Source organism: Chroicocephalus ridibundus, chromosome 5 (genome assembly GCF_963924245.1).
Source record: "Chroicocephalus ridibundus chromosome 5, bChrRid1.1, whole genome shotgun sequence".
In the NCBI taxonomy this organism is placed as follows: domain Eukaryota; kingdom Metazoa; phylum Chordata; class Aves; order Charadriiformes; family Laridae; genus Chroicocephalus; species Chroicocephalus ridibundus.
In genome coordinates, this window is record NC_086288.1 from 67,239,283 (window position 1) to 67,260,862 (window position 21,580).

General features: G+C 36.5%; 2 protein-coding genes across 7 annotated transcripts in view; one reads left to right on the forward strand and one right to left on the reverse strand.

Moving 5' to 3' along the window:
* RPL9 (ribosomal protein L9) overlaps positions 1-21,580 on the reverse strand; it is a 219,691-nt gene that overhangs the window by 70,757 nt on the left and 127,354 nt on the right. The gene's annotated exons all lie outside the window — the stretch shown is intronic.
* The window catches only part of KLHL5 (kelch like family member 5), a 62,120-nt gene that overhangs the window by 36,031 nt on the left and 4,509 nt on the right, over positions 1-21,580 (forward strand). For all 6 annotated transcript variants that reach the window (XM_063335900.1, XM_063335901.1, XM_063335902.1 and 3 more), the window contains 7 exons: positions 1,625-1,761; positions 2,203-2,399; positions 9,894-10,106; positions 14,118-14,304; positions 15,228-15,452; positions 15,746-15,908; positions 19,691-19,903. In XM_063335900.1, coding sequence (XP_063191970.1) covers positions 1,625-1,761; positions 2,203-2,399; positions 9,894-10,106; positions 14,118-14,304; positions 15,228-15,452; positions 15,746-15,908; positions 19,691-19,903 — 1,335 coding nt within the window. The remainder of the gene's footprint in view (positions 1-1,624; positions 1,762-2,202; positions 2,400-9,893; positions 10,107-14,117; positions 14,305-15,227; positions 15,453-15,745; positions 15,909-19,690; positions 19,904-21,580) is intronic.

The following is a 21,580-nucleotide window of genomic DNA, read 5'->3' on the forward strand; positions in this document are numbered from 1 at the left end:
TAATTTGACCAAACTGCTACAGATCTCTAGGAGGCAGTATTTTCATTTAACTGTCATTAAACCTGAGGTTAAAATGCTTGGAAGTGATGCCTGGGCCTTACCTTGGTAGAATGTTCTAATTTTTCTCAGCAAGTCAGACACAGAATAAATCTCATATTTCAAGAACAATATGTTCTTTAAAAGAACAGAACTTTATTTCTCACTACAAAACTTCAATCATACAGGATGCTAAAATAAAATTAATCTTTTCCCCATACGCTCTTAACACAACTCTGCTTCTCAGCAGCTAGAAAAAGAGATTACCCTGCTGTAGGCCTGACTAAATGGTCAATGGTCAGAAAATCAGCAAGAAAAATATAGTTGAAATTGGTCAACTGTTTATTACTTTGCAGTTAATTAGCTAAGAGACAGTTCTTTGTAGTTCATGACTTTGTGTGTGTATCTGCAAATCCTCCCCATTAATACAGGTTTAGACTTATTCCTAAGCACTGGTGCTCACCTTTTCAATTAGTTTTGCTCTGTCTGTGGTTCCTGACCTCTGGCATCTTAACAAGCCAATATAATGATTCAACACAGAATAAACTGACATTTTGTGAAGTATTAGATTCGTTGAATGTATGCAAATGGACTGTGTAGTGTATTTGCGGTAGGTTTGGATCTTGAGCTTGCTGTTTGTATAGCTCGGTACATGGGCAAGTGTATTTATATTTGAATTCCCTGTGAGCAAGGCAACAGTGAACTGCTGCAGCACAAAAAATGATCCAACCCACAAGGCTGTTCGTGGAGGTCTTAGGAAAGAGACCAGCAGACCTCATGAATAGTTAATAGTAGGTGTCATACAACAGAACAATGGGATGAATGTTCCTGCTCAACATGATTTCCTTTCTCTTTCACCCTAGTCCTGTGAACACATACTGAGAAATCTAAATTCTTGCACATTTTGTGGAGTGGCACTGTTATAGGTACTCAGTGTTTGACTCTTCAGAGAAATGTCTGTTGAGCAGTAACATGTTTACTTACTCACTATCTTAAAATAGTCTTAAAATATCTAAAATATCTAACAAAATCAGAATTGTTAACAAAAGCTAAATATGCACCCACAAAAGAGATTACTCTGTCTGTACCATCTCCGTGTTTACCGTGCTTAGTTCTGTCATCAGTATTAGCAAATGAATGCATATGTGTGCACCAAGAATAAAAGCATTTTAAAGCACTTTGAAAAGGACTAGTAAGTCATTCTTCCACATTTAAAAAAGTAACTGACATTATATAAATGGAAGTAAATTCAATTTTTTTTTTTAATCCCCATAATGCACATTTATAGTCCATTTCCAATTTATGTGTTTTTGTGGGTTGTTTCTGTGTTGGCTATTAAAACTCATTGAGCTTTGAAAGGGTAATCCATTTACTTCAGCAGCAAATGTAGATTTGGTAACAGTACTTCATTATTCATAGAGGGGAACTAGAGCATGGAGCAGTTTGTCAATTTTAAAATGTTTTTCTCACTACAGTGTTTCTTCAAAGGGCAAAGTAATGAATCATAAATTAAGAAACATCAGGTTAACTAAGTTTTTTTCACTCTCTCCCTTTGTCTCTCTACTTTTCCCCTGCACAATGTACTCAGATTGGTTCTCTCCTCTGTTTCGGACTACTTTGCGGCAATGTTCACTAATGACGTAAGGGAAGCAAGACAGGAAGAAATCAAGATGGAAGGTGTGGAGCCAAATGCTTTGTGGGCTCTGGTTCAGTATGCATATACAGGTAATTAGAATGAAAACGAGAATTTCATGTAACGAACTGTCCTTCTGTGAGCATTATATATTCCATTACTAGGTTTCAAATGCTCTTTAGAAATTATTATTCACATTATTTAATTCCTTATAAATAAATAAAAAGAAATCATTGCTGTTACCTGAGGCAACCTGGTATGATGTAGTTTCTCTGATGATACCGTATGCTGTTAGTTAACAAATTATGTGACTATTTTAAATGTGTCATGACTGACAAAAAAGGAATCTTACTAGGATTCCCTTTCCTTACATCATTATGGGTACTTATTTTGAAAAGCTGGTTATCTGTTGCTGAGGATGATGTTTCCTAAGCTTTATATTCTGTCATGCAATCTGTAAATAATGCTGTTGTTTCTGATTTTTAGGGAATTTAACAAATAAGAGCAAAATTATGTGATCTACTTTTTACTAGGTCGCCTTGAATTAAAAGAAGATAACATTGAGTGCCTGTTGTCTACAGCTTGCCTTCTTCAGCTCTCTCAGGTTGTAGAAGCATGCTGTAAATTCCTAATGAAGCAGCTTCACCCATCCAATTGCCTTGGAATCCGATCTTTCGCTGATGCGCAGGGTTGCACTGACCTGCACAAGGTGGCTCACAATTACACTATGGTATGTTGTTATTTTAAGTCTCATCTGCTTTATTTAGTAAGGAAAATACAGAATGTTTGCCTGAATAAAATACTCATGTTTTTCCCCCCAGAAGGCCTTGATCATTTTCCAAGCAAGAATGCACATATGTTCCCATGATGAGAAATGACAAAATAACTATAAAGTTGCTGGTTTAGAGTTGGAAGGAAAGAGGCAAGCATTAACGGTTCCCCTGTAAGAGTAATGGGATTGTGTGATGTTCATTCAATAAAATCATTCAAAAGCTTGTTCTTATTTCTGTCAGTCAAAAACTGCATGCTTAACAGTAGGCAAGCTGCCATCATCTAGTCCAAAATAACACCTTACTAAATGAAACTGTAGAATTCTTGTTTTGTAATGAGATGGAGAAATCGGGTTCTAAGTAATACCTGGGGTATGAATGTGGGCATTCATCAATATAGATTCTGCGTTATCCTTAATTTCTTAGTAATGGGATGTCAGGATGGCATCAAACAATTTGATCTTAGGCTAGGCGATATGTGGCCAAATACAAATTTGCCATTGATATTTTCAGAGTTAATTTATAGAAAGACTGACCTGCCAACATAATTAAACTTCATCATCTTAATAGTCATCCTTCATTTTAATGTAAAATGTTCTTCTCCGTCTTACAAGCGTATTTTGGTAATGTTATCAGCAGAAGAAGGCAGGAGAATTATCTCTGAGGCAAGTCAGTTCATCTGTTCTTTGCAGTTTCGTGAGACACTTTTCTCTCTTCTTGATGAAATTTCGCCTATATAAGCTCTTGGGACTTGAATGTGGGCATGTACATACCGCATAAGGGATGTGGGAATGAAGATAGTACTTAATTGCTTGTGTGGCATGACATTGCATTGCCATTAAGATATTGGCTTGCATCCAAGAGGAGTAATTTCTGTCTTGTAATTAGTATTAGAAATCCATGGCTTTTATTCTTGCTGCCTTAGGTTTTGCTGGTTTAGAAACTTCTTTTTTTATTATTATTTCTTCTTGACTTAAAATAATTTAGTATGTATAGTGTTTAAAATAGCTCTTTTTTTATATCACACAATTTTCCTCAGTGAGTGGCTCTCTAATCTGTTTTAAATTATGTACACATTGAAATTTACCAAAACAGGTGAATAAATAGTGTGCAGATTGCAACTTACATGTTTCTAGTCTTGATCCTCATTATTACTCAAACAAAAATAAGGGGTCTGCAATTAGGTAGACAGTCACATAAAACAGTAAAGATAAATGTGGCTTATGCCTTTGAGGAATATTAGAATTAATGGTGACTGAGACAGCAATGTAAAACGTGCAAAAAGAGAACCTCCCTCCTCTGACCTATTTGTTCTTTTTCCAAATAAGCATATATTTTTGTCTGCACTGTTGTCATGTCCCTTATAAGTGGACTGCCAAGATCAGGATGGTAATAAATGTTAGACTAACGCATCTTTAAAGATGAATGTTAGGGACTATAGTCTTACTGTTTTGACTGGCAATTCATGACTTGTCACGGAAAGAGGCTGTGAACTTTCTAAAAGCCATTCTTTTACAGCACCTATCTTTCTTTTGTTCAGACCACAGGAAAATAGTTGTATGCCTTTTGGCCATTGTTTACTTCAGTGTCAAAATTGTTGCTTTTGAGGCTTCGATGTGGGTGAAATTTAAATTAGGTGGATTTTAAAAAGCCATTTTCAAAACTAATTAGTTGTGCTAGATGGATTCTTCCCAAGGCCTCTTTTAATGTTGTTTAGTTCCAACAGAGACATGAAATTGAATTTTAGTAATAATGAGTAATAGAGAAGCAGCAGCTTTAGTTTGAAATGAGTGTTGCTATGGAAACTGCATAGAAATGTATAGTCCAATTGAATCTTCAATTAAAATAAATCCCCAAGTAATTTCATTTGTTTAAAAGCTGTTTGAAAAAATAAAATGTTCAACAGTAGTAAGTGCTAGCCACTTGATGCTCTTTCCATTAAGAAGTATTAGAGTATAAGGGTTAAGTGCACCTGTAGTACCTGGAAATTCTGTTTGTCAAAACAACAAATTATTTTTATGCTGCAGTGGGCAGCATAGAACAATGGGGGATTATACTGAGTATTGTATATACTTCTGGCTTTTCCATGTAATTTTGGTTCTTTTGAAGCACTTGAAGTAAAGGTAATGAATAATATGAAATACTTAAATTTTAGTTTATATACATTATTTCCTATGAGGTTTTTTTTCTTCCTTTGACAGAAAAAAAACCAAACCAGACTGCCATATAAATGGTTTTCTGCAATTAAAACAAATTCTCGGTTTTAAAGGTTTTTATGATACATACTATAATTTGATGAGCGTCTTACCTGCTTCATTAAAATAATTCTTTTCATGAAGACTAGAAATTCAGATGAAATAAGCGTTTGGTTAAACTGAAGGACCAATCAGTGAGTTATCCTAGTAGACCTACCTCTGTTAATAGACCTGCTTTGTCTGTATAATGTTCATTAGTATCATTGCAAAGCATTAGCATCATTTTATGGCATGATTTTAATCACGTAATACAGTGAAATTAAAAAAAAAAAGAATAAGAAGGGCTGATAGGTTTTTTCAGAGGAGAATCCTTTTTAAGATTACCATCAAAACAGGTCAATTTTTGGACACTGCAAACTAAAGCTTGAAAAATCCTCAGGAGGCATTAAGTAAAACATAATAAACTGAAGTGATCAGTTGTGGATTTTAATGCTGTGTAAAGAGCAACTCTGATTTTTATGCATCAGGGATTTAAAATAAGTTGACAGAATCATGAGATGTATCTGGATAAAGGTATCTTTTGTACACAGGTTATCCTGTTTTGCTGTGGTTTATATATAGTACTGGGGTCATACAATTAGAGATTTAGGATTTTTAATAGGCTAGCCAGTAGTGTATCTGTTCAATTCGTAAAGCCTTTTCACACAGAGTGCCTTCTGTGCATTTTTCTTGCTGTCTTCACAAAGTCAAAAGAAACGCCCCTTTTGTCACCTTGTTTGTTTGAAGCAGTTGATAGTGTATCCTGAATTAAAACCAATAGCTCCTCTGTCACAAAACAGTAAACCAAAGGGAAGCTGAGGAAAAGATAGCCTGTGTTACTGCCAGAACATGAAATATCTATGGTGAGTAGTGAGGTGTTCTTAGGTAAGTGTCAGTAGCCAGATTTTAACTTTCTTAAAAAAAAAAAAAAGCAGACATTATAAACACTATAAGTGATAGTGCCTTAGTCAATCCCTGTGTAGACAGCTTTGTAATCTTTGTTGCTCAGCTTTGCACGCTTAAAGCAGAGTGAAAGGTCATGCTGATTTTCATCAGAAGTATGTGAGCAGTGATCAAATGTTACAAGATTCAGATGAAGTTAAGTTTGGAGTTTGCATGATTTCTGAGCACAGCCAATGCCTGTTTATAAGAAGGAAAAACTTGGAGAGTAACAGAGTAAGGCCAAGCATAGAAGCTAGGAATTTTGCAGAAGAATTGATGTGGGACACTTAGACATGCTTCCTCTTTTAAATCAGGAGTCGGTTAACAAAAAAATCATTGCAATATAGTTTATGATTTGGGAGGAGGAAGAAGAGAGGTATAATTTCTCTCTTTTTCTTGCAACGGCAGGTACAGTTTGCCCTCTTGGTAGGGGGGAGCATGAAAAGGGGAGAAATGTCAAGGTTTTTTTGTCAGACCCAAAGATTGCCTAAAATAAGGCAATAGTTTAGGCAATAATTGCCTAAAATAAGGATTTTATATTCTTGTGCCTGAAATTGCAGTCCAAAACATCCTGCTGGGTAATCACCTGACTTTGCAAATACTCGTTCACTTCTTTTCATCTGTGAAAACCCAACATATTTCTGTCTTTCAAGTACCCTAATTTCAGCCTAGCAAAATAGATGAGTACTGCCTTGGCAAGACTAAATAGTTTTCTGCGTGCTCCCCAGCCTGTTTTGGAATCCAGAAACTCCGCAGAGAGGTGTCAAGCTGCAATAGTTGTACCCTAAACACACCCTGGGCACACCGAAAGCATCAGGTTGGTTTAGCACTTACCACAGCAATCAGAGCGGACTGAAAGGAAAGCAGCTGCTATCTGACATCTATCTGACTGTGAATAGTTTATCAGAAGGGTCAGATAGCTCAGTTTTTGTGAGCTCCTACCTCAGCTGATGGGAGCAGCCAGTAGACAAAATTATGTTCCCTGTTTGTTCTCAGTCAGATCCTGCGACTCAAGCACCTCTTGCTTTTCGGCTGCCCAGGTTCAGAGTTTAAAGAGAGCCCTGTGGTTAGAGCTGCCTGGTGGGCCATCTCGGTGTACGTCCTTCTCAGCCTGCAGGTGTCCTGTTGCTCTCTGAAGTTCTAATCCTCCTTGACACAGTGTAGAGGGAGCCTAACCATGTCACTAGATCCCACTCTGGGGATTAAGCACCACTTAGAAATAAGTAATGTGACCTCTTCTCTTTTATGTGCTTCTAATATTTTTGTGCTCTGTACCGAGACAGACCTGAGGTTAAGAATATCAGTATTATTCACTCTGCGTTTGCTGAAGTGTGAATTTAAGGTTATGATGTGAATGAGCAATGCCCAGCATTGAGCACGGGGACTGCGTGTCCCTGCTTTAGCTGGTACATAAACCTCAGGCTATTCATTTGATAAAGTTTCCAAGCTCTTTGAGGAGCTAATTTTGAGGGTGGGAAATTCTTTTTCTACTTTCAGGACCAGAAAGCAAGGGACTGAAACTGCAGACCGTTTGTTCTCTGAAATATCCTGTTCTTCCACAGAGAGTTGCCATAAGAAGAAAGAAAGAAAAGACTAATGAGGAGGTTAAGAATGCTAGGAGATACACTGGCTCCTCCTTTTTGTCTTCAGAATCTCTGTCTGTAGAGGAAGAGGAATTGTCAGATTCAGATCATAAAAAGCCCCAGACGTAGGGCAGAGTGGCTGTATTCCCAGTGGAATGCTTTGATACTATGCTCAAAAGGAGTCTCTGCTTTAAAAATAGAATGGGAGCAAGAGGAAGTTGAATCTGTTCCCATCAGAAATCAATTGTCTGCAAGCAACAAGAAGGAAAATCAGGCTTTTTACACACGACAGCTGTTGAAGTGATTAAATCCAGTTGGAAAAAAGCTTTCCAAAGAAGATTCTTGACTGACTTATGCAAGAGCAGCTTGTCATTGCCTTCAGAGACAAAGGAAACTTTCCATGCAGGTGCTTTCCCTTTCCTCTTCCTGTGATCCGGATAGACAATACGGAAAGTTTAAGGTAGTAAGTGTTGGCTTTTCTCTTTGTCAGTGCTCACTGCCTGTTTATTCAGCAAAACTAAAGCACAGCTCCAACTTAGGACAGAGAATCAACCAAAAAACAGCAGTGGAAAAAAAATTAACTCAGTGGAATGTGAATTTTTGTGAACTGCATGTTTAAACTCTGGAAATAATTTTGATCGGTTTTCAGCTTCAATTTTACTCCCAAGCATTTGATATCAGAGTAAAATAAATATAAGTGCATGTGTAGTGCTACTAAATACTCGTGTAGTCCTTTCACTGTTTTTAATTCCTGTATTTGCTCATTTTCTTAACTTTCATTTTGTAATACAGAGACCTAAACTAATTAAAGAGGAAAAGACGGTTCTATCTCCCTTTTAATCTACAGTTTTCACTTGGAAGCACTACTTTTGTGTAGCCAATTGGATATCTAGTAGGAAAGCTTTTCAGATATTGAATGTAAAATTTTCCTTTCCAAATTCTATCCGGGAATACAGAATTGTTATGTGCACAGGTAACACTTTAAATTCTTGTCCTAATTTCAACTCCAGAGCTGCCTGTAGAGTGGAGTCACTTTGATCTTTCCCCTTAGACACTTGTAGCCATCTTACATATGTGTGGCTTTCATCTAAGGTGGACTGGTTTACTCCATATTAGTTTTTTCCTCTTTGCTCAGCATTCTTTAATTAGTTAATATTTTTAGAGTACTGAGGTGTAGCTTTGAAATTATTAGACTAAGAAATAAAAAGGAAGAAGTGTTACCTTTTTCACTTTGTTGTTGCGATGTCCTTTGCATATGCAATGCCAAACTGTACTGTATGTTTTTGTTGCCATTTTATATGGTAACTGCTTCTGCTCACAAACTTCTCCAGTTCTTTGACCTAAAAATCCTGGTTTTTTCCTAACTAGTATGTGCTTCTAATCCAGAGTTTTTTTCATTAGTGTGCAATTCTTTCTTTTTAAATCATTAAACAAGATACTAAGTAAGGCTAATTTTTGCTATGAGGCACAGTTAGACTTCCCTGACTGTGGATCTAATGTACTTTATCCTCCAGGTGTTTTGGAGGTATATGTGATGGCAGAGCAAAACCAGCATCCCCTTGGCTACCTATCTAGCAATCAACAGCACATTTACTACATGGATTGTAGTACTATTTCATTGTCATGAAGTTACTCTCAGTTTGGAGAGTGAGGTTAACTGGGTTTTGAGCTACCAAAATATAAGACTGTGTGATTCATACACTGCTTTTACTTTTCTTTCCTTTGCTGCCTTGTAAAGGTGCCTGGGGAAAGAGGATAGACATGATCTCACCCTTTTCTGTCACTTTCAGGTTTCTTACTGTAAGTTCCCAGTGCTGATTGTGTTTTCTGCTATTTCTGCCTAACTTCATGAGAATCCTTACAAATCATGAGAATCCTTATTCTGCAAGTCCTAGTATTCTGAATAATAGGATATCAATGTCAGGAATTATACATATTGTGACTTTTCTATTTTGAAGTAAGGATTTGTTGCTGGAAATGACAGAATGAAAGTTAGAAAACTGAATCCTATCAAAGTAAATATTGTTAATAAAGCAAGGAGTGTACAATATTGTGGATTCTTTGTGTGTTTTTTCTCCCCATTCAGTCAGATCGGCTGTATAAAACCTACAAACCTGTAAAATAAACTTAAAATGATCCATTTAAAATCAACAATAAAATTGTTAGTGGTATTTATTTGCGCTGAAAACTTAACACCATAGTTTAATCTAGCAGTAATGAAAAGTTACAGATGTGCCCAGTAGTCGTAGCATCTTGTGCTCTTCCCTTGACAAAGCATCTTACACTGTATTCTGTATTGTTAAAAAGAACAAACAGCACCTTTTATTTTTTTTTATACTGTACTTTAGAAAGTATTTCTTCAATTTGCAGTGCCAAGACAGTAAACCCCACACACGGCCCATTGCTCGTTTCTGTCCTTGCACTTCCCCCTCAGTTGTTTCAGCACATCTGTCTGTGGGACTGAATGATACAGTTGGGAAAATGATCGGGGGTCAAAATAACTCAGTACGCTTTTATGCTTTTATTTTACTTTTTTTTTCCTCCTAGGTCAGTTCTCCAGTTGTACTTACTGGCACAAGTGAGAGATGGCATGAAGGGAGGGAAAAGGGGGGGAAGATATAGTAGGAGTTCCATAAAAAAGTCTTCAAAGTATGATGTCATCTGTATTAAAAATACTTTTCTTTTTCCTTTTCAGGAAAACTTCATGGAAGTAATTAGAAACCAGGAATTTCTATTATTGCCAGCCACTGAAATTGCAAAGCTTTTAGCAAGTGATGACATGAATATTCCTAATGAAGAAACTATACTGAATGCACTACTTACGTGGGTTCGACATGACTTGGAACAGAGAAGGAAAGATCTCAGTAAACTCCTGGCTTACATTAGACTGCCTCTGCTTGCTCCACAAGTAAACTGTTCAATTCCGCTCTAGTTTGTACCTTGGTTACTATGGGCATAATGACTACAGCATTGATATATTAATAGTGACAAATCATAAAAGCTTCAGGGTTCTTAATGACTTGGATTCTTAGAGTTGCATATAAGGACTTAGCATGTTGTATAGGCATGACAGTTTGTGTCTGTGAACTGCAGTATATTCAGGTCCTAACCTGTGATCAGTCAGGACACAAGAAGGGGTGGAGCTGCTAGGAAAAAATCACTTCTGTTGCCTAGAAAAATGCTTATCAAGGATATGTTTGTCACTAGAAGGTGTGTCCTTTTTAAATTTCTTCATGGAACTTGCACAATTTCTTTGGATCATTACACTTTCTTCATATAATTATAGCTGTCCTTGAGATTTAGGAAATACAATTTGAACAGATTATTAGGAGTGACTTTTCTTCCATTAACTCTTGATAAACCATCTGTGTGTACTTTTTGTCCTTCCCAATCAATACTCTTTCTCCTTCTTGGACACTTACACGCAAAGCTGAAGAAGACTTGAGCTCAGTTTGTTGAAATAGTTGTGAATTACAGTTTTCCTAGTCCTGTAGGAATGACTGCTCTTGTTAGTGTTTTGAGTAGCTTTGTATTCGTTATCTGATAGCATGCATGAGTTGGTTTGGTGTTTTTCCCCTTCTTTCTTTTCCTGTGCTAGCCTTCCTCGCTGGACCTTCATTAGTAATATTTAACACTTACAGTACAATCAAAGGATTTTGCTCTACAGTTTTCAGTCAGTTTAGTGACAATTATCTCTATTATGGATTTTTATGGAACCTGAATAATAAGTAGAATTCACTAACACAACAAAAACTGAGTTTGATTCATCCATAGTGATAAATCACATACACAACATTCTGTGTGTTACCTCTAATCTGGTATCCTCTTGCTCGATAGTAAGATTCACTAGCAAACATTTTAGTATTAGTATTTCTATAGCGATTAATATATATGCAGTGAGAGGGTTTTCTCAGTTGTGGCCTCAACTGTGTAATTCACTTTTTCAAGAAATACAATACAGTGTAAGCCAGTTGACCTAGTGGAAATCATTCTTTTCTTGAGCATTTAATTAATTGATAATTAAGTAACCACTGCTGTATTCTTTTTCTTAATTCACTGTAATTGAAGCATCTTTAGAAATTGAAAGTACAGAATTTATCCCAGAAATATGTACTGAAATCAAATTATGTCCACTCAGTAACTAATTAGGAAAACAACAGAATGAAATGCAAAAGCAATGTCATATTTATTATTTTATCTTTAATTTTTCATGTCTTCTCCAAATATATACGTATATTTCTAATAACATAATTTTCTGATGCCTTTTTATTTATTACTTTCTTTAACAAATTAAAGTGTTAGAGCTGTGATTTTAATATGACAACAACTAGTGCATTGAGTAAATTGGTTTAAAGTGCCTAAAACAGTCTTAACATTTTCAGAATTATGTTTTGCTTCATGATCACATGACATTAGGTAATCTGATAGCAAACATAACATAATGAAAAGGTTTCCAATTTTACGGTTGAAGGGTTAAAGCTGTTTGAAAGAAATGAAATTAGAAAATTGAACGACTTGCTGAAATCAATAGCGTTGCAAGCAGAGATGCAAAGAATATTAGATTCATACAGTTTAAAAAAAACACTTTGGGAAATACTGTGAAACTGCAGCACTGGATGCAAAATATCATAATGAATTTTCAGTTTTGTTGGTTGTGTTTTTATGTATCTCTTTGCACATAGCATTCTGTCATCTTTTTGGTTAATGCAAGCAGTCTCCTAAGTACTCGTAAGTCTCTTTTAGCTCTTACAAAGGCTAGAGATGAATATTTGTCAGCTTCTTAAGCTGTAAGGTGGCAAGTATTCCATCTCTGATAAATTAATGAAAAAGATGATTAAGCAATTTCTGAGTTACAAAGTGGGTTCAGCTTCCTTTTAGACAGAAATTCTTGTTACTTCAGTATCTGCACTACCTTTCTCTTCATCAGGTTACCAATGACTCTAATTTCCTGCTAGCATGTAATTTGTAACTGCTCAGTTATGCTTTTAGTACAAGCAGCTATGTAAGTAATAAAAATTGGAAAAATTTGCTTTAAGTACACCCATTCCAAGTTCTTTGAGTGAACAACATTTACAGAAAATTGTAATACAGTAGGCTTAGTTTCAAGAGCATGGAGATTTTTTTGGGTACCAAAACAATCTTAGATTGCATTTATTTTTAACTGAGATGAAGTTGCTTTCAGAGATTGAGACTGTGCTGTAGATAACTTCTTCATAGGCTGGGGGGGTGAGAGAAACTGGAGAAAATGTAGGTTGCATCTTGTTGCAAAACTCATATATACACACATGGAGTTGCTTTAAATATTAAATGCTGTTTGTCTATCAGAAAAAAATACATTGGCGGCCTGAATTGGTCATGTTGTCCACGAGCCTTAGTTTTCATGCATGCAACTATGACAATGTCCAATAGGACAGTAGTAATTCATTGATTTTTTAAAATTTTTTAAAACCATGTGCAATTTTATAGCATTGCATGGTGGCAGTTAAAAGATGGCTTTTACTTTACTATTTTATAATCACAAAGTGTTCGTGTGAAGTCATAGAATGATAAATGGTGCTTTGGGTGGAGAGAAGAAACAATGGGAAGTACTGAAAGTTAAAGAATGAAAATTTAGTCCCTTTGCCAATTTACACGAGAACATTTTAATTTGCTATTTTAAATAGAATGAGAACATTAGCCAGTTAGAGAAATACTGCAAAAGTCAGGCTCAGTTTTCTGAAATGTTGCAGTTGAAGGGCTTTGAAAGTTTGTAGGTTTTTTTAATTTTTATTCTCTGTGTATGTTAATTATGTTTTCTGTCATAGTTTCTGTTGATTTGCCTGATTCAGAAGTGTTTAGGCTTTGCAGCCTGTACTTATCTGTATCTCTTCTGCAGCCGTGGATGTCACATTTGCCGCTTTGCAGTCCTAAGGCAGCTTTAAGCCAGGGATACTCATACCATATTATGCATAACTATTTCGTAACGAGATCCTTTACTATTCCTCATTACTAATTTCACAGCAGTTTTGTACCTGTTACGGGTTGGCTGTCAACAGCTCAACAATCTGGCATCTCATTCTGGTTTGTGGACTTACATTTCTAATAGTCACAAAGTGTTCGGATTTTGTGGTGGCAGTTCAGAGGCATCTGCCTTTTTCTCGTTGTTCTGACAACTGTCCAAGTCTCAGTGGGGCACTTTACTTACTTTTTTCTCTGTTACCCAGGCCATGTCTTGCAGCTCAGAAAAATGCCAGTTGTCTAGACTTCTAATAATTACAGTTAGGACACTCAACCTACTAATATATTTCTCCTGCAGTCTGACAAACATGGAGTACAAAAGACTCCAGAATCTTTAAACTTAATAACTTTTATTAGTAGTCTTTATTTAACTTGAATTTTATTTAAGTCAGGTTTAAAATTTAACACTTTTTAAATTTACGTGCACTCTTGATCTTAATTGATATACTGTGATCTGGGTCACTGTCATAATAGAATAATAGAGTAATAGAATATATATTAAAATATTCAACCTGTGCCTGAAGCAGCTTTTAGAGACCTCTGGACTGGGTAGATTCAGAAGTAAGAGTGTGAAGTTAAACTAACATACTCAGAGTCTGATTCCATGTCCTTGAACATACTTGTAGTAGCACTGGAACACAAGTAGATTTATTTTTTTTCTTCCTTGGGATCATCAAGCTTAAATCATCCATTAATATCCTTCCTTTTTTTGGTACTTAGTTTAAGATGTGAATGTGTTGCTTATTACAAGTTTATATTTACCTTAGTCTTTTTTTTTATATATATGACCATTTTGAAAATATGCAGATTTTAAATCAGGCAGTGGAAGTCTTTGGATAAAATGTTTTCTTGTAATCTTGTTTTTATTCTTCATGTGGCTTTTAGCAATACAGCTTGTTTGATTTTTCTTTCTTTTTCACAGTTTCTGGCAGATATGGAAAATAATGCACTCTTTCGGGATGACATTGAATGTCAAAAACTCATTATGGAAGCAATGAAGTACCATCTGTTGCCAGAGAGACGACCTATGTTGCAAAGTCCTCGCACCAAACCTAGAAAATCTACAGTGGGCGTGTTGTTTGCAGTTGGAGGAATGGATGCAACAAAAGGTATTGGCACATATAATGATCAGTTGATGAGCTGTTTTGGTTCTTTTTAAAAGAAATGCTTGATAGATGTTTTTGCAACGTGTTAATTCTGAAATTCAACTATTCTGCAGTATAGAACATGAAATGTCTTAATTGTACACTGTTTATTGGGTAAAAAAAACCCCAAACCTGTGTAGTTTTGTGTCCTGGTTTGATATATTGATAATAGTGTAAGCATTCTGGAAGTTACAGTTACGATTGATTTGAAGTTATCAAGGGAATATCTGATTTCTGAGTAGTGAAGTGCTGAAATGAGTGAAAACTGATCTTTATTTGCTTGAGTGGGAAGTAATTTGGAAAAGGAAGAAAGTGACAAAAAGGGCACGAAGGTGACCTGCACATGCATGAAAAACAAAAAAAAATATGCTTTCTGACTAATTGCTGAAAGGTTCTGTCAGAGCTACTTGGATTTTCTTTTTTATAGACACTTCCATGCTGTTTAATGGTAGTTAGAAGGAATCTGGCAAGTTAGAGAAGTTATGGCAAAGAAAGTGTTTTCTTTCACTCGTCATTTTAAAGTTAGCACTTTAGTACTTCATGTCACACAGCTTCAGATTTTTTTCTAATATTACAAACCAGTTGATTTCAATATATAATTGCATTTCACCAGGGTTGGTTTATATTCCTAACATTTGTATTTCTAGAGGCTTGATTCTGCAAAGCAGTTAGGAATCTGTTTTTTATCTTGATAAGCACTGAGAAAGTCCTCCTTTATAATGATGCAGTTAATTCCTGAGGAAGTCAGAAAAGACTATTTGTGTAAATAGAATTAAGAACACGCTGCAGGATGTCATGTTGTCTTGTAGGATCAGTGTATTGCTAAAATAAAAGCTATCCTAATAATTCAGATTTCTTTTTAAAAATTTCCATATGTTGTCATTCAGGAGCTACAAGCATTGAAAAGTATGAACTTCGTACCAATATGTGGACTCCTGTAGCAAACATGAATGGACGAAGGTTACAGTTTGGAGTTGCAGTCTTAGATGATAAATTGTACGTTGTTGGTGGCAGAGATGGGCTGAAAACATTGAATACTGTGGAGTGCTACAACCCTAGAACGAAAACTTGGAGCGTAATGCCACCTATGTCCACTCATCGTCATGGTCTTGGTATGTAGAGTTCTGTAAAGGCTGAATGCATCTTTTTAAAAGGTTATCTGTTTTAGGATTGGTCAAGAAAACATTCAGAAAACAAGTTTAGGGGGGTGGAAACTTTGTTTTAATGCCAACTGCTTATTGAACGTCTTTTCTCCTTCAGATTATATCTAGCAGGGGCTACCAAAAGGAAATTTCTTTTTATTTGTTTTTAAATATTTCTTGGTGCACGCTGGACTGTCACTAGGAAAATGTGATTTTTTTTCCCCTTATCTAGAAGTGATTGTTTTTCATATCTGTTTTTTTAGGAGTAGCTGTATTGGAAGGTCCCATGTACGCTGTAGGAGGACATGATGGCTGGAGCTACCTGAATACAGTAGAAAGATGGGATCCACAGGCTCGTCAGTGGAACTTTGTAGCTAGTATGTCAACTCCAAGGAGCACTGTTGGTGTAGCAATATTAAATGGAAAGTACGTGAAGGCAACTTCTGTTTTCTATCTCATTATTTTAATGTAATTAGAGGACCATCCTAAATTACTATTATTTCTCTTGATACATACATACCTGTTGATAGCCTTAAGAACCAAATTTCTTCATTCACAGAAAAGATACTGTGTTGGGTCAAGCAAGCTTCCCAACAGCATCACAGTGCCCCTCAGGATCATTTGTGAGACACCATCTCTTTGGGCAAATAAGTAGTTACCATCTCCTTAATCGAGAACGGAGCAAAGGGTTGTTCTCTTTCACAGAGACAGAATTAATCTAATCTAGAGTGGAATCTGAAATTTCTAAAGCTGTTTTTCAGTGAAAATATGCCTAATTCCTAATAGAAAGCGTATTCAGACAACTAGGTCACTTTATGTTGCAGTCACAGGAAATGGTTGGAATTGACCTGAAAGAGCTCTGCAGTACATTCTGCTACCCCAAAGCTGAATCAACTATATGTAAAACGCTCATAGCCAGAGTGATCTTGTTCTTAACCTTCAGTGGTAAATTCTCCCTAACTTCCCTAAGCAATTTGCTTAACTATTAACACATCTGTGAAGTTCTCCTCATGTCAAGTCTTAAATACCTTTTGCTGATTTATTATTGTTTGTACTATTCAAAGTGACCATGGAAAATGCATTTTTCTTTCCTATTTGCAACAGCCTTTTGCAGTTAAAGACACATGTCCCCTCAGTATTCTGTCATGAGAACAGAATAATTCCAGCTCCTTCAGTCTTTGTTTGTAGGCCATGACTCCTAGACTGAAAATCCTAGATTTTCACTGTTTTCCTAAGTGTAATTGTTCTATAGCATCCCAAAATACAAGTGGTACTTGAATCAAGCTATTACAAAAATAAAGATCAGTTGGTATCACAGAATCATAGAATAATTTGGATTGGAAGGCACCTCTGGAGTCATCTGGTCTAACACCAACTCAAAACCGGGTCGACCTTAAAGCTGGATCTAGTTTCAAATTTAACTGAGGTAGCTCAGGTCATATTTGACTTCTGAGTATCTCCAACGATGGAGATTGAACAGCCTCTCTGGGCAACCTGTTCTGATGTTTGACCACCGTTTTACCGAACATTTTTCTTCTAATATCCAATTGAAATTTCCCATGTTTCATCTTGTCTGTTGTTCTTCCTCCTTTCACTGCATACCTCTGAGAATGATCCATCTTCTATATAACCTCCCAGTAGGTGGCTGAAGACAGCAGTAAGATGCCTCCTTAGCTGTCTCAAGAATACTAAAGACTGCACAAAGGCAGCTCTCAGCCTCTCGTCACGTGTTCTAGCTCCCTCACCATCTTGGTGACCATCAGCTGGACTTGCTCCAGTCTTGTACTGAAAGCCCAAAGCTGGACACAGTATCTGGAAGCAGTTTTCTATGTACTGAACAAAGGGGATCAACTGTCATTACGTTAAGGGCATACTGATGACTTGTCTGCCAGGACTTCCAAGTCTTTTTGCTAAACTGCCTCCTTTCCTGTCAGCTCCCAGCCTATACTATTGCATGGGAATATGCCATCCCAGGTACAGGACTTTGTGTTTGCCTTTGCTGAAATTCATGAGACTACAGTCAGCCCATTTTTCCAGCCTGTCTATGCCTCTCCGAATAGTAACCAAGCCCCTCAGCGTATCAGCAACTCCCTTTAATCTGATATTATCAGTAAACTTGCTAAGGCTGATTTCCGTTACATTTTTCAGATAACTAATAAAGACATTGAGCAGTATCAGCCACAGTATCAGCCTGGGAGGAACAGCACTAGTAACCAGCTGCCAGCTGGACTTCATACTGCTGATCGCAGCCCTTTGAGCCCAGTAGCCCTTCCAGTTTTCCACCAGCCTTGTAGCTGGCTTATCAAAACCATAATTTGCCAGGGTGGCTACAGAAACACCATAGGAGACAGAGGTAACCTGATTTGCTGGGTAGTATTGTGGTTGTGGCAGAATATTTACACTCTCCTGACCACAAATTTTCGCTTCCTGCTTATGTAACATCTGACACATCTCCCTTGAGCAGTTTGAGTATTGTAAGGGAGCAGAAAGCTTTTCACAATTTTTTATTTTTTTTTGGGGGGGGGGGGGAGGTGGGGCGTGAAGGTTAGTGTCCTGCTAAGGGTCCTGTAAGATTTGGAACAAGTGCAGGAAAGAATGGAAATAAATGCTCACTGTGTGCAGGAGGGAGAGAACTTGAACAACCAGCAAGCAGAGTGCCTTGGGCTGCCTTGGAGCTGCAGTCTCACATGCTTAAGTTAGGTCTGAAGCTTCCTATACATTCATCAGAGAGTCCCAGGTGCAGTGAAAAGCATCAGAATTAGAGCCTTATATTTCTCTATTATAGAACATTGCCTAGACTCTTAATGTAGGTAGCAACACTAGATGGCTATAGCTGAAAAGCATAAAGTACATGCAAATTTATTGCATTTCAGCGAGGGAGCAGTAACTTCTGCACTTTCTAGTAGTATCTATCTGTAACGAGACATTTCAGATGATTTGCTCAAAACCTTCATATAGAGAAATTAATATATCTTTCTCCGTGTCCTAAATGTGAAATCACGGCATAAGTGATCCAAACTCTCTCATGTTTTGTGGGGAGGTAAAGTGGGAGGCCTCATTTAAATGCTGTATTGCATTGATTTTTAGTCATGAACCTTTTGGAACTGCAACTTGATTTTTCAGTATCCTTCAGTACATTCCTTACCTTAAACAAGTTGTGTTATTAAACATGGGAACTTCCATGGAAATGTATTTTTTTTTTAAAGGGTATTAAAATTATTACTGAGAACTACGAGGTCAACTATATTTACAAGATGTTTGTATTTAAGTTTGTTGGCCGGTGTATTTAAAAAAATGAACAATGGTGTTTCCCAAAATGAGGACATCTTGAATAGTGCTTCATAGTAACTGTTGTAAATTGTTCACACTATCATTGTATATAGTATCTAATGTTTATTTGATTATTTAACCATGCTATAATGTGCATTAGGCTATGAAAGACTTTCATTCATGATATCTCAGGTCTGAACTTTACTTCTGATGCATTGCTTCCTTTTTAGAACAGCTTCTGAGTTCCTACCTTTCCAAATAACGGTGCTGGGCATTTCTGCTTCTAAGCACAGATTACTCATAAACTCTGTGCATAAATTCTCTATCTAGTCTGATTATTTGATTACTTTTAAAGATCCATCAGTGATAGAGTGCTCCTAAAACAAACCTTATCCTTCTAGGCTTTCCAAAAGGTTGAAATGCTTTGTAATGTCAAACGCTAGAAACCTTTTTGTTAGAACTGAGCAAACTAGGCCACCTAGTGGGTGTGAGGGACTTAATGTAGTGCTGCCATTCGTAAACTAAAGCCCAGGTCCAGAAAAATCCTTGAATGCCGAAGATGATCCAGGGCAGAGTTGTTCCATGCACACATCCACTACTGAATTTGTCCTCCTGACTCTGCTAGAAGTGGGCCCTTTGTCTGCCAAGTCACATAAGTAATTTTGAAAATGTTAGATACGTGCATAGGTTAGAACATAAATGCTGTGTTTTAGATACCAGTTTTCTGTAAATTATTGTTACTATGCATTGATCATGACAATAGGAAAAGACTGGAGCAAACGCTTACCTGATTTTTCACAACAGAACATTCTATTGAAAGTTGAAAATCTCCTTCCAAACTGCCCTTTTTAAAATACATGAAAGTCTTTCATACACCACTAGAAACTTTGTCTTGTTCAGACAATATTTACTTTTTTTTTTTTTTTTTTACTTTGCAGGCTTTATGCAGTTGGTGGTCGAGATGGAAGTTCTTGTCTTAAGTCAGTAGAATGTTTTGATCCTCATACAAACAAGTGGACCCTCTGTGCTCAGATGTCAAAAAGAAGAGGTGGTGTAGGAGTAACCACCTGGAACGGGTTCTTGTATGCAATAGGCGGTCACGATGCCCCAGCATCAAACTTAACATCCAGGCTGTCAGACTGCGTAGAAAGGTAATACCCTGACAAAGGCATATCCTGATAGTAATTCTAATAGTGCTAGTCTATCCAGTGATTTATGGAGAGAGTTGTAAGTAGAAACCCAATAAAATACTCATGTTATTTTTTGCATGAGCAGAGGAAACTTACATATAAAAACATAACTGTGTAGTTGTAATACAGTTCAAAATGTTGCCAAGACAGATGATTTACAGCGAATTCTCCCTAATGCACTTCATCTAGAAATATTTTTTTTTCTAACAGTCTCATTGAATGAATTATGATTGATTACTGAGAACAATTTGGAATTGAATGCTTTTAAAGAACTAATTTCACATGAGAAGTCTGTATCATTCGTATTATAACTTTTAAAGGAGTTAACAGTCAGGGTTTGTGGATCCTTAAATATCCTATTCTTTCTTGTATCCCCTGATGACACTGGGAAACGGCATGTCATTCAGTCTTTCCAAAGTTGGTACGTCTTTACAATAGTTACTAATGAATGAACGAATGAATGTATTACAAATTGCAGAAGCATGTGTGATCCATAAAATAATTTAAAAGGACAGTACATATTTCATAATGTACTGCATTATTAAGTCTTCGCTGGCATTTCAAGTATTTCTAAAATATGCTTTAATTCTCCCCCCCCCCCCCCCCCCCCCCCCCCCGCCCCAATAGTAAAACTTCTCTTCTTTCCTGTTATCTCCCAACTCTTAGAGTGATTCTTCATCACCCATCTTCTCCGTTTACTAAATTTCTTTATGCTGGAAGATGTGACTCAGCCTCTACCAAAAAAAAAAAAGAAAGAAAGAAGAAAAACCAAAACACCACAAAAAAGAGATGTAATTTTTAAACTTTCAGTGTCCTAATAGACCCCAAAATACATGGGGGGTCCGTGTAAGTGTGGCCCATACCACTTAACATATGGACGCTGCACTAAAAAGACCCCAGAAAGGTTTGCAGATAGGAAGCTATTTATATAGCAATTAGCAAATTTTTTGAGGAATACAGATAATTAGAAGCACAAGAGAAAACAATAGGTCCCTGTATTTTTCTCCATCAATATTCTCTGAAAAAGTTATTCTCTGAATAAAGTTACAGAACATATGACTTCAATAAATCAGAATAATTTTGTAATGCATTTTGTCCTTGGTCTTTGAGAGGTGAAATTGAGTATCATCAGCTTCATGGAAATAGTTCCTTTAAAAAAATTACCAATTTCATAAAACCACACTAAGCTTTTGAGTATTTGTTTACCACTATATTTTTGCAATAAAAGTTGCTTTTCCCAGATAAATACATTGGTTTATAAATTAATTATGAAATAACTTAAATTGAAAAGTAAATTCTGTATGTAGCTCACTAATCACCCTCTTTCACTACATTATGCTTCTATTTGCAGCATGTGCTTCAGCCAGTATTTTTGTGTTACGATGATGCTTGCATGCATTTCTGTAGTACTTTGGCTAGAGAACTGCAGATAAAATTGTTAGAGCTCTTTATATCTGCGCTCTTCATGCAAACAAATTAAGACTAGTATCTTCCAAACTTGCTTTCAGCAAGTGTGATCTTAGGATAGTCTCTTAGCCAAATAAATATTTTATTTGTATAGGTCTACAGAGCCCTTCAAAGCTCTGTGATGACATCATTTCTGCCACAAGTTCTGCCACGTTTTCAGTCAGGTTAAAA